The 13,982-nt window shown below is 16.9% G+C and overlaps 3 protein-coding genes across 3 annotated transcripts; 1 reads left to right on the top strand and 2 right to left on the bottom strand.

The window, feature by feature from the left end:
* Positions 1-645: 645 nt before the first annotated feature.
* PRELSG_1406500 (conserved Plasmodium protein, unknown function) lies at positions 646-2,385 on the top strand (the record flags this gene model as incomplete). The annotated part of the gene is made up of 1 exon (XM_028679109.1): positions 646-2,385. The coding sequence occupies one exon, from the start codon at positions 646-648 to the stop codon at positions 2,383-2,385; it is 1,740 nt and encodes a 579-aa protein (XP_028534856.1).
* Positions 2,386-2,731: 346 nt separating this feature from the next.
* Positions 2,732-5,175, bottom strand: INT (tyrosine recombinase, putative; the record flags this gene model as incomplete). Its single annotated transcript, XM_028679110.1, has 13 exons — positions 2,732-2,830; positions 2,935-2,995; positions 3,082-3,141; positions 3,222-3,258; positions 3,357-3,451; positions 3,532-3,682; positions 3,789-3,849; positions 3,994-4,107; positions 4,196-4,256; positions 4,328-4,386; positions 4,491-4,554; positions 4,645-4,735; positions 4,830-5,175. The coding sequence occupies 13 exons, from the start codon at positions 5,173-5,175 to the stop codon at positions 2,732-2,734; spliced, it is 1,299 nt and encodes a 432-aa protein (XP_028534857.1).
* A 2,850-nt stretch (positions 5,176-8,025) lies between these two features.
* On the bottom strand, positions 8,026-12,132 carry DCP2 (mRNA-decapping enzyme 2, putative; the record flags this gene model as incomplete). The annotated part of the gene is made up of 1 exon (XM_028679113.1): positions 8,026-12,132. One exon carries the CDS (start codon positions 12,130-12,132, stop codon positions 8,026-8,028), a length of 4,107 nt encoding a protein of 1,368 aa, XP_028534858.1.
* Between the last annotated feature and the right edge of the window lie 1,850 nt (positions 12,133-13,982).

Genomic DNA, 13,982 nt, shown 5'->3' on the forward strand with positions numbered 1-13,982 from the left:
TTCATTTTAGTTTATATCATAATACATGTATATTTGTTTAATTTTTTTTTATACTTATTTGAATCCATAATAAAAATGTTATAAATTTTCATTTTTGCTTTATATATTTATAGCTTTAAAAATATATATTATAATGTTAAATTAATTTTACTCTTTTTTGTTACACTCTTAACATACTTTTTCTTTTATGTATACTTTAATAAAATTATTTACGTAAATACATATATTTATACTTATTAAAATATTTATTAAAATATTCATTAAAAAAATTATTTTTACTCTGTTTTTAACATATTGTATACTTGTTGATTATACATTCAAATTCAATTTTGGAATTTTTTTTTTTTTTTAATGTTCAGGATATAATTATTATTAAAAGAAATATATTTAAAATAAATAATTTTTATATTAATGGAAATAAATAATTATCCTTTGTTTATGTTATTTTATTTCTTAAATACCTTAAATTTTTAGGAATTATTCTCAATTCCTTTTATAAATATAAATTAAAATACCATATTAATTTTTATATTTTATTTTTATTGTGTATTGTAGTATTTTTAAAAATATAATTTTTTTTTGTTTTATTTATCATAATATTTATATATGAATTACTAATATTATTTATTTTAAAATTTAAAAAAAATGTATCAATTAAATGAAGTGAATTTAGAAAAAATATCTAATGAAGAATTAGTCAGAAAAATAATAGAACTGCAAAATTATTTGATAAAAATTTCTGATGATATGGAATTCTTTAAAAATGAAAATAAAGAACTAGATGAAGAGAATGATAATCTTCAAAAACATATAAAAGATATCGTAAATAAAGTTAAAAGTGAATCTACACAAATATTTGATAAAAATAATTCAGTTAGTTCATATATTGAGAAAAATGAAAATATAAGTTACAAAAATTCTAATAAAGAGAGCATAAAAGATAATGAAAAAAGTGTAAATAAAAATATTAATATTAATAATGATAATATTATTATAAATGATACAAACACTTTAAATAATAAATATATAAATGATGATAAAATAAAAAAAAATGATAAAGTTATAGATGATGGTAAAACAATAAATGGTGATAAAATAATAAATGGTGATAAAATTATAAATGATAATAAAATTGTAGATAATTCCAATATTATAAATGAAAATAAAATAAAGAATGATGATAAAATTATAAATGATAATAAAATAAAAAATGATGATAAAGTTATAGACGATAGTAAAATAATAGACGATGATAAAATTATAAATGATAATAAAATAAAAAATGATGATAAAGTTATAGATGATAGTAAAATAATAGACGATGATAAAATTATAAATGATAATAAAATAAAAAATGATAAAGTTATAGATGATGGTAAAACAATAAATGGTGATAAAATAATAAATGGTGATAAAATTATAAATCATAATAAAATAAAAAATGATAAACATATATGTAAAAATGTAAATAAAAATTTAGAAAAAGATATAAATGATAATACAATTCTTCTTAATAATAAGAATGAAAGCATAAATGGAAATATATTAAAAGATCTTTCATCAAAAAGTAATATTTATAATATGTTAATGGAAACAGAAAAATTGAATTCTGTTTTTAACATAGCATCGAATGTTCTTAGCAATTCTTTCTTTAAATTATCAAAAGATAATGATAAAAAAAAAAGAATGAATAAAAATGGCATAAGGAGTGATTACAAAAATTCCAGTAATTTAAATCAAATTAATTATAAAATAAATAACAGCACAAATAAATCTCAAAACAACGAAAATATAAATTATTTAAAGAATAATAATATGAAATATTCTAATAATAAAATTAAAAATTGTAATATGAACATTTGTACTATAGATGATTTCACAAATAAAAATAATTTTTCTCAAAAAGAAAAAGAAAACAAAAGATATACACTCAACAATAAAAAGTATTCGGATTTAGAAAATAATGAAGCAAAATTAAGCAATAGAAATGAATTTAGTGATACACATAAATATAGAATTGAAAACAATGAAAAAGAAAATAACCACAATATAAAAAATGAAATAAAAAATAAAGATACTCATAATATAGGCTATAAAATTATAAAAACTCAAAACAATTATGATGTAAATTATAATAAAAATAATGATATTGATAATAAAAATGGAAATGAATGTAATATATTAGATGATGTTAAGAACGAAAATCAAAATATAGTTGGAAATGATAACATAAGCGAATGTGATAACACAAGCATCATTAGTAAAGATTTTTTAAATGAATCTGAAAATAAAAATAAGATATTAAAGTTGATGGATAACGAGAATATTGATAAAGATGAATATAATAATGAAAAAGTTGTTAAAAAAGAAAATAACAATGCTTGAAAAAAGTTTTTTAAAAAGCCAATGATATTATAATACAAGAAAAAGAAAAGGAATAAAATGAAATAAATCTCATAAAAATAGAAAATGAATTAATAATTTATAATTAATGAAAAAAACAAAAAAACAAAATCATTTTAAATAATTTCAGAATTGTGACATTAAAAAGTATAAATAAGTAGTAATATAATTTTTTCGTATAATTAAAAAAAAAAAAAAAACAAAAAAATAATGATAAATGTCATGGTACATACATAAAAAATTTAAATATTTTTTTTTATTTTTGATTGAACACATTTATTTTTAACTACTAATATTAAAAAAAAATTTATATTAATATAAATTACATTTATATTTTAAAGTTATCTAAACCATCTCTAATTATATTATTACCAGCTTTTGTATATGTATCTAATAACATTTTCGATGAAGAGTGCCTCATAATAGCCTTTAAAAATTTTATATTTAGAAATATATATGTATATATATAATATTATTAAATTTATATTATTACATATATAATTTATTGTAATATAATTAAAGAAAACATACTTGAGCAACTGGTAAAGGGACTGGTGGGTTTGAAGTAGCAGCTATAGTTGCAAAAGAGTGCCTTTAAAAATATATATATATATATATATATATATATATATATATATATATATATATATATATTATTGCTAAAACTATTTTTAATACCTTAATAGATAAGGAAAAATCCTTCTTTTTTTTCCGTCTTCACTAATTTCCAATCCTGCTCTAAAAATATATATATATAGATAGATAGATAGATAGATATAGATATAGACATATCAATATATATGTAAACACCATTATACCTTTTAGCTGCTCCTTTTAGTGCAGTTTTGAATGTCTCTATGAAAATAATAAAAATAATTGTAAAGATTATATATATATGCATTGATAAATTTTTACATTTTAAATTGTTAAAATTATTTTTTAAAAAAATTTACTTAATGCAGTTTTTGTTTTTGTGTAATTAAATTTATTTTTTATTGTTTCAGAATAAAAGCATAAGCCTTTTTTAGGTTTATTTTCTATTTCCCACCTGTCATACGTATATATATAAATTATATATATATATTAAAATAAGTAATATAATTATAAATATATACATGTTATTTTAACCATTTAGTTATTTCGTTATAAGCAAAATTAGTTAAAGGAATAGACGTATTGCTATATTTGGTTTTTTGTCCTTTTATAAAAATTTCTTTTTTTTCAAAATTTATATCTTCCCATGCAACTCTTAAAACTTCAGAAGGGCGTAAACCAATGCCTAAATAATTTTTAAAAGAAATTATTTAATGTAAAATTTAAAAAAGTATATATATTTTTTTCATATTAAAAAATTATATAAAGAAAAAATAGGTTTTTATTTTAACCTATGCTTAATCCAAAGATCGCTCTATGCATATCACTACTGTTCTTTAATAATAATTCTATCTAAAAAACAAAAAAAATTGAAAGATAAATAAATAAAAAAAAAAAATAAATGTGAATATATAAATAAATAATTTAATTTTTACATGTAGATAAAAAGTTTTTTTTATTGTAAAAAAAAAAAAAAAAAAACATGTATTAACATACTTCTTTGGGTGATAAGGGTGTAATCTTTCTTCTAGGTATAGTGCTTTTTTTTATTTTACGAAAATTATGTATGTTTTTTAAATAATCACGATATAAAGCATATTTCAAAGATTGCTATAATATAAAAAATTATTCAAAAAAAAAAAAAAAAAGACAGTATTTTGTAATGTTGTATTATTAAATATAGCTTATAATATATTACTTGATAGGTAGACTGATAAAGGGCCAAGGTTCTTGGTGAGCAGTTCTTTGCTTTTAAATATCTAAAAAAAAAAAAAGTAATTCAATATTTCTCTTATTTATACTTTAAATTTTCTTATAATAAAAATAATACTTTAAGAAACCCTCCCAATTATTAGGCCCTAATTCGTCCAATTCATATTTCCCTAATTTCTTTAGAAAAAAAAAAAAAAAAAGAAAGGAAAAGATAAAGGAATAATTTAAAAATTAAAAAAAAAGGAAATTTTTAATAAATTTAATTTTAATTTGATATATACTATTAATATGTCTTTCCAAAAACCTTTCTCAACTCGAAATGTATTTTCACTTACTTCTTCTTTTCTGTTCATTTAATATATTATAAAAAAATATATATACATATTTATATATTATACTAATTAGGTTAATGTATTTTTTTTTTTTTCCGTATACCTTAATGGTAAATATATTTCTTCTATATACTTTTTTAATTTTATTTTTTCTACAGATACATTTGTACCACAATAAATACAAAATTTCACCTCTATAAAAAAAAAAAAAAATAAATAAATAAATAAGATACAATATATATGTATTAGGGGTTCTTAATTTTTTAAAGTATATATATATCATTTTACTTGGTTTTAATATTTTTTTACAAGTTATACATTTTAGAGCATCATTAATCTTTCTCCTTTTTTTTTTTTTTTTTATTTTTTCTTTTTTCAATGTCTTTTCATCCTTATATTTTGTTAGTTCATCATAACTATTTAAACTTTCCTTTTCATTAACTTCTATTGCTATATTATTCTTTAAGTAAAATTTGTTATTTTTTATTGAAATATATTTATATTTACAATATTTCTTATTCATTTTAAATCCAATCAGATCAAATAATTGAATTCTAGTTGTGTGATAACTATCAACATTTTTTATATGTTTTAAAAAGAGTATCCACAATATATTTTTTAGAATTTTATTCATTTTTTAATTTTTTTTTCTTAATTTTAATGGAAAAATAAACAAATAATCTAAACATAAATGTAAAATTCAAGCTTTCTTCTTTAGTTTTAAATTATATATATGTCTCATCGACTTGATATAATATGGAATATTTTAATAATTTTTTTTCTTTTTTTTATTATTATTATAGTTAAAAACAAAACTACATTGCAATATCTTGTATAATTTATTTCATTTTTTTTCAATTTTTCAATGGTAATTTGTATTCTTTTAAAAGGATAATTTTTTTATTTTAAAATAGTGTTTCTTAAAGTAAAATAAAATAAAACTTCTAAAATAAAAAATTACATTTTCTCAATAGTTATTTTAAAATTCTTTTGATAGAAACTTTAATTTTTTTTTTTTTTATATAATCTTCTTTATAGAATATCTAAAAATATTAAAATAACATGTAATGTAAATATTGTATAAACTAAAATGTCTTTTTTTTATTTTTTAAATTATTTGCTACTGACTTTTTTAATTTTCTGTCTGAACTAAAAACATTGTTTCGGATATATATATATTTTTTTCAATTTTATGTTGATATTATTAGCAACTAATGTTATTTAATTTTTAAATCTAAAAAAAAGAAATCCTTTAAATGAAATATAAAAAACTATTTGAAAAAATTAAATCTCATTGAAATTAGATACTTAAATATAAGGGAAAAAATATTAAATTTATTTTTATAATTTTATATTTTTTTAAATATAAACAAGAAATACTTCAAAAAAAATTTTTTTAAAATTTATTTTTTAATTACATTTTTATGTCCGCTCTTTAATGTTATAGATTTAATTTTATATTTATTATTCAAAAAATTATTTTTCATAAATATCATTTTAAAACTATCATGTATCTATTTCATATACTAATACACCTTTTATTTTTATTTACATTTTTTTTTTTTATTATTCTATGGAATTTAATTAAAGATTACTTCACATATTATCCTTTAAAATTTAATAAAAATAAATAATTTCAATATGTATTATTATTTAATATATATGACACATATCTTTAAAAGTTTATGAAAATAAATGCGAAAGATAAGTTATAAAAAAAAAAAAAAAATTTTTGTTTAAACTTAAATTATAAAATATAATAACAAAAAAAAGGAAAAAGAAAAAGAAAAAGAAACAAAATGAATAAGCAAAAGAATACAAAAAAAAAAAAGTTTAAAAAAAATTATTAAAAAGGAAAATATATATAAATATATATATTATAAAATAAAATATACAGAGAATGATTTTTTTTTTTTTTTTGATAATTCATTAACATTTTATTGTAATAACATGTAGTTGTATCCGGTTTGTGCGCTATTAAATTCATTTTGTGTTATATATTATTTAGTATTACATTTTGTTATCAAATGATCAGTATTATTTAAAATTATTAGATTATAAATTCACTTTTTGAAAATCGAAGACTTCACAATTTTTACAATTTTTCCTTTAAAACTCAATATGAATATTTTAAGCTTCTCTTTATTATTTTGTATTAATTAAAATATTAGTATATTAATCTTGCTATTCAAAATAATTTTATTTTCTGATTTATTTGTATAAAATATTTATGTGCAAATGTTTAGCTAAATCTTTATATTACAAAAGGATATATAATCCCTAAACAAATTAACTTAGACAATGACATTTATTTCATTTCTTTTTATATTTTACTAATTAATTCGAAGGAAAATATACAATATATATATATAATATGTTATAATTAAAAAACAACAAAAAATAAAAATATCTATTATTAATATAATTTTTGTTGATTATATCTTTTTTTTTTTTTTTTTTATATATGAATATGTAGTATATAAATTCTAAATTATAATTATTTTTTTATATTTATCAATTAATAATAATACATTAGACAAATACAAAGATTTAAAAAAAAATAAAATAAAAAATACTTAATGTTTAATGTTTTTTAATATTACATATTTGTGAATATATAAATTTAATAAAATGTATACGTAAAAAAAGAAAAAAAAAAAAAAAATTTAAAGCTTTTAAATGATACTTTTTTATTTAAAGATATAATATTTATGAGTAATTATCTAAAAACAAAATATAATAATAAAAAATGATTCCATTTAATAATTATTATCATAATAATTATAATACAATGCTATAATATTATTAAAATATAATAGCTATTGTAATAATGATAACATTCATTAAACTGGCATATGAAATAAAAAAAAAAAATATAAAACTTTGACATTAAAATGTATAATAAATGATAAAAAAAAAAAAAAATAAAACTAAAAAAAAAAAAAATAAATAAATTATAATTATAAAAAATATATATATTTTTAATTAAATGAAGATAATTACAACTTGAATTTGACACATTCATTAAAATTATTGTATATAAAAAAAAATAAATAAATGTGTAATTGTTTATTATTATATGTAAATATAAAACATCAAAAAATTAAGCTTTATTTTATTAATATTAACAATTAAAATTTCATTAAAAATTAAATTGTTTTAACGTATGCTGTGTAATACACATATATACATCATCATATTTTTTTTTTTTTTAATATTATTACAAAAATAAAATAACTCGAAAAAGTAATATGTAAATATTATGAAATTAAAAATTTAATCAAATAAATAATTTTAACATATATCTTCTCATATAAATAAAAGTATATTTTATTTTTACAAGGAACAAATTTGATATATTTATAATATTTTATTTTTTCCCCGTTTTATTTTCATTACTTTTATTTATTATTATTTTTTTTTTTTTTTTTTTGTTATCGTACGTGTATACTAAAAAAAAATATACAAAATATATATATATATTTTATTCAAATGGATTATAACTATTGAGGTGTTTTGATAATTTTTCTAGCATAGCACTTTCATTAAAATATTCATTATTCATAATACCTTCATTATTACATTCATTAGCTTTATTTTCATCATTTTCATTTTTATTATTTTCTATTTTTTTTCTATTATTGTTACTACCAATATTATTATTATTATAATTATTCTTAATAAAATGGATATTATGATTTAAATTTTTTTTATCATTATTTATAGAATTATTCTTTTTTTTTGAAATTTCTTGTACAGTATTATAATATTTACTTAATATTTCTTTTTCACTATAACACTTTGCATTTTTATCCAATATCATATTCTTGTTAATATAATTTGAATTATTTAATGTATTTTCTTTTGCTATTTCATTTTTATTTGTCCCCTTAATTAATCCCAATAAATATTTTCCTGATGTGTTTATTTCCAATTTTTCATCTCTTTTTTCTTTTTTTTCTGATATATTTTCATTCTCTAAATTAAAATTGTCCCATTTTTTTGTTGAAGTTTCATTCATTTTTGCACACTTTTTTTTTAAATTATTTTTTTCAATATCACTAATTAATAAGCCATTATGTATATTTTGATAATTATTTATGTATAATTCATTATTTAATTTTTTACTGTTTTCAGCAATTAGAGTTACATTATTTTTATTTTCATATTTATTTTTTTGAGTTATTATTTTATCTTTTTTCATTAAGGTAGAATTTATATTATAATAGCTATTGTTTTGATAATTTAACTTCAATAAACTTTTTATTTTATCATCTTTATTTTCTTTATTTTTTGAAACACTATTTGTACTAATTTTATTTTTAACTTTTTGATCAGTACTATCAGTTATATCATATCTAACCAACTTTTTAGCAAAACTCGTATTTTTTTCTAATTCTTTGTCTTTTCTATCAAAACTATTACAAACATTATTATTATTATTATTTTGTAAAATGAACTTATTATTGTTACTATTTATGATACTTGTGTTCTTATTTTCCTTTGCATTATAACTACTCAAATTATTAGTATTACTATTTGTCTTATTATTACTATGATAAATATTATTCTCATAGTTATTATTAATATTATTATTATTTATTGTGCTGAAATTAATATTAATACTTTTATTATTATTAATACGATTCAATTTATTATTATTATTATTATTATTATCATTTTTAGTATTTATATTATTAGTTGCATTATCTTTTTTATCTTCAGTAACTTTATTATTTGTGTTAATGAAATTAGTATGTTGATTTTTCATTACAGTGCTTATAATAAAATTATTACATTCATTAATGCTTTTGTTTGTACTTTCAAAATCATTTTTAGAAGAGTTAAATTCATTACTACTTTTTTTATTATTAGAATTTGCTTTATTCATATTTGATATATTATTTTTCGATGGCATGTTATTTGTATAATATAGCAAATTATCTATATCGTTACTATGGGAATAGTTATCAGTTTTTGAACATATATAATTTTTTTCTTCATTATTACTACAACTGTTAATTGTTTTATTAGAAAAATTATTCATATTTTTACTTAAGTTATAAGTATTTCTAATTAATCCATTTTTATTAAATTTATTTATATTTTCTTCATTATACACTAGAGGAGTGGTATAATCTTCTATATTATATGTTGATTGAACACCAAATTTTTCTTCATTTAATTTAAACATATCTTCAGCACTCCATCCATTTGAATGATTTTCACCAAATGTTTTGTCATTGCAAGCATCTAATGTTGTATTTCTTGATGGTATGTAATAAATTGATGAATCATCCAGAGAACAACCTGCATATTTCTTTATTTTCTTCTTAAACCTATATAAATCTTTTCTGTTATCGTATAATTTGTTTTTATTGCCGTATACATGGATTTGAAAATTCTTTCTTTTATCAATATCTTGATCATCAAAACTTCTTAAACCTACTTCTTTTAATCGTAAAGCTGATAAATGCCCCATTCTGATTTTATTAAAATTGTATCTATACCTTTTTTCATATATATCTATATCAAGATTTTTAGGAAATGTATTATATGCTTTATACATATGATTATTATTTCCATAATACGATTTATTGTTGTTATTTATATTTTTATTTGAAGTATAAAATAAATCATTAGATAGGAAATTTACATTTTTATCAATATTTTTTATATTATTATTGCTTTCTTTTGATTGATAATTATTACTATCTTTTATAATATTTTTATATCCATTATTACCGTTATTATTTATATATATGATATCTTTATTATAATTTTTTATATCATTAGAACTACTATTAATACCCTTACAATTATTAGTTTTATTGTTATTATTATTAACATTATTTATACTGTCATTAACATAATTATTTTCACTTTTTATATTATTTAAATTATTTAGTGACAAATTATATATTAAATTATTTTCTATTGTATCATTTCTTCTAAAATAATTAAAATTTAAAGAAATATTTTCTGAATGATCATCTTTTTTTTTATTCTGAATAAGTGGTTTTTCCATTAAATTTTTTACTTCTTCCTTTTCATTTTCTTTAAAATTATTATTCATACTTTCTGATAAACCTTTACAATTTTTATTATCCAATAGATTTTTTATTTTATTATTATCATCAATTCTAGTAGTATTCTTCAGAATGCTATAATAATGACTACCATTTTGAAATACATTTATATTATTCTTTTCTATATAATTATTTTCATAACTGTCATTTTTAATAATGCTATTTATGCATATGTTTTTTATTTCTTTTTCATTATTACTGGGGTTATTCATATTAGTAATATTTTTATTATCGTTACTAAAAATATTATTAACAATATTATTATAAATACTATTATGTATATTATTTGAATTTTCAATACCATAGACATTACTGAAAATATTATTTTTATTTTCTTTAATATGAATATTATTAGGTATATTTTCCAAGTTATGCGTAGTTTTATCTACATTTGTTTTATTATCTTCATTATGTTTGTCATCATTTATATAAGAGATACCATCTATATTCATAATGTTGATATCTTTTGATAACTTTTCAATACTTTCATCATCACTCTTATATGAACTAAATTTTAATATTTCTTTTGGTTCGTAATCAGCATTTTGAAGGCTTCTAATAACTTTCATATCAATACCAGTGATTTGGTATTTATATGCTAAAATACTACCGGACTCATATGAATTTTCTTTTAAAGAATTTTCGCTAACGGACATTCTTAGAATATGTATCCATTTTATTAAATTAGGAATGAAAGGAAAAACAAACCATGCATTTATACGTTCTCTTTTATTTTCAAATAAATTATCTTTTTCTTTTAAATCCTGATATGTTTTCAATTTATCTATTTCAAACCAACGAATATCTCCGATTTCTTTTCTTGTTTTTGGTTGAAATTTTGTATCTTCTCTTACACCTGGAATAATAAATAATTTGATCGGCTGATCTTCAATATGAGTTTCAATATAGACTTGTTCATCTATATATGGAAATATATCTATCCCTATTTCTTCATAAATTTCTCTACAAGCACAAACAGAATCTTCTTCTAATTCATCAACTTTACCCCTTGGAAATGCCCAACTATCGGTACTCCATCCTTTTACTAATAAACATTTTTTTAAATTATGATTTAAAAGAATTGCACCTCTTAATGGGATTGTTCTACAATATCTCCTCCAATTTAATGAAAACTGTTCGTGTGCTGATGGAGGCACATATTTTTTTAAAATTGGACAATCGTCACATATTAAATAACCAAATGTTTTTAAGCTTAATTTGGGTAATTTATCTGGGTATTTATCTTGCCACATATCATCATACCACCAGTATGCTTCTTGAATCTGAAAATATAAGTGTACATGATCCTTTAAAAGAAATTCTGGTAGTAAAGCTATGAATCTTCCATAACAATCTAACAATGCATCATCTAATAATTTTTTGTCCTTGGCTAACTGTTTAATTCTGTGTGCACTAAAGATCTTTGTATTTTTTATATTATTAAAAAATTTACTTTGTGAATTTTTCTGCAATTTGCTGTTTGTGTTTTTTGTTGAATTCATTTTTTTTTTGAAAACTGAATATATATATATCACAACATATACAAGAAAACATGATTCTAATTATTTATTAAAAAATAAAAAGGCATACATATATATATATATATATGCACATAAAAAAAAAATTAAATTCTATTTACATAAAATTTATATTCCCAAAAAAAAAAATATAATAAAATTGTTAACAAATTATAAAAAAAAAAGGATAAAAACATTTACTAAAATTAGCACATATTTGTAATTTAAGAATACTATTGTTTATCATATATAAAAAATATTTAACTACTTAAATTAGTTTTAATTATTTTATTCCTTTAAGAATAGGAATATACATATTTCCAAAATAAGGTATAGTTATTTTTAAAAATTCTTTTTATTTTTTAGTATAGAACATGCATTATAAAAAAAAAAAATTGGAATAATGGGAAAATAAAAAAAAAAAAAAAGAAACAAAATAAAGAAAATAAAATTAAACAAATAAAAATGTGTTAATTTATATATATATAAATAAGAAAAATCTTTTTTAAAATATACATATTTATTTATTGTTAAAAAAAAAAAAAAAAAGATAAAAAAGCAAATTTTTTTTTAATTTTTGCGTTAATAGAATATTGTATATCATATATGTACATAATATTTTATTGTGTACATTTATTTATGTTTTGAGGAACAATTAAATATTTTTTTTATTTTTGCTTTTAAAATATATCATTCAATAAAACTATAATTATTATTAAAAAATTATAAAATAAGATATAATATGGAAGACATAAAAAAAAAAAAAAATAAAAAAAAATAAAATTTATATAAAAATATATATTACATAAATATAAAATTAACAATATAATTTATTTTCTTATAGCGAAAAACAAAAAAAAAAAAAAAAATGAATTTGCATATTTAATTATAAATGTTCTTTTATTAATAGAATTCCTCTATATATTATTTAAAAGGAGTGATATTCTTCATAAAATTATATTCTTTAAATTCAAGATATATAATATTATTACTATTTCTTTTTAAGCTATTAAGCTTTTTTTTTTTTCTTAATTTCCGTATTAATAATATTATGTAAACAAATAAAAGTTGCTATATATTTTTCGCTTTTAACTATATATATTATATATAATTTTAACTATTGTTTAAATACATATATTCATAATATTTTCTTTTGGCATGTTATTCGAATAAATACATTAAATGCATTCCAAAGATTATTTTATAACTAATTATAATAAAAATAAAAAAAATTTGTTTATAATGTACAAAAAAAAAAAAAAAAAATATAAAATTATACTCCAAATATATTTAAATGCATTAACGTATGTGTATTTATTCATTAGGAAAAAGAAATATAAAAAAAAAATATATTTTAAATAAATATATTTTTATATACTATTCCTTTGTTAAACTTGAAAATTATAATTTTTTTAAGTTTCACATAAAAATAATTACAAATATAAATAAAAATTAATTTTTTGTAAGCATTTTTTACTCATTGCAAGTTAATATTGGAAGATTGCATATCATTTTTGCATTAATATATAATGCTTTAAAAAAAAATATATATATATATATATATATATATATATATATATATATATATATATATTTAATAAAAAATCTTAAAAAGTTTAACTTTTATAAAATTTTTATTAATAAATATTTATATCCATAATTTTTATGTAATCATGTATATCCTTTTTATTTTTAGATAATATATTATTATGCGACATTTCATGCAGTTTTTTTTAATAAAATTTAGATATTTATTTTTGAAATATCTAGGAAGCAAAATTTATGCCTATTTAAGTTGTGCATTGATTTTCTTCTTAGCTACATTTTTTTTAAAT

Source organism: Plasmodium relictum (genome assembly GCF_900005765.1).
Source record: "Plasmodium relictum strain SGS1 genome assembly, chromosome: 14".
Lineage (NCBI taxonomy): Eukaryota > Apicomplexa > Aconoidasida > Haemosporida > Plasmodiidae > Plasmodium > Plasmodium relictum.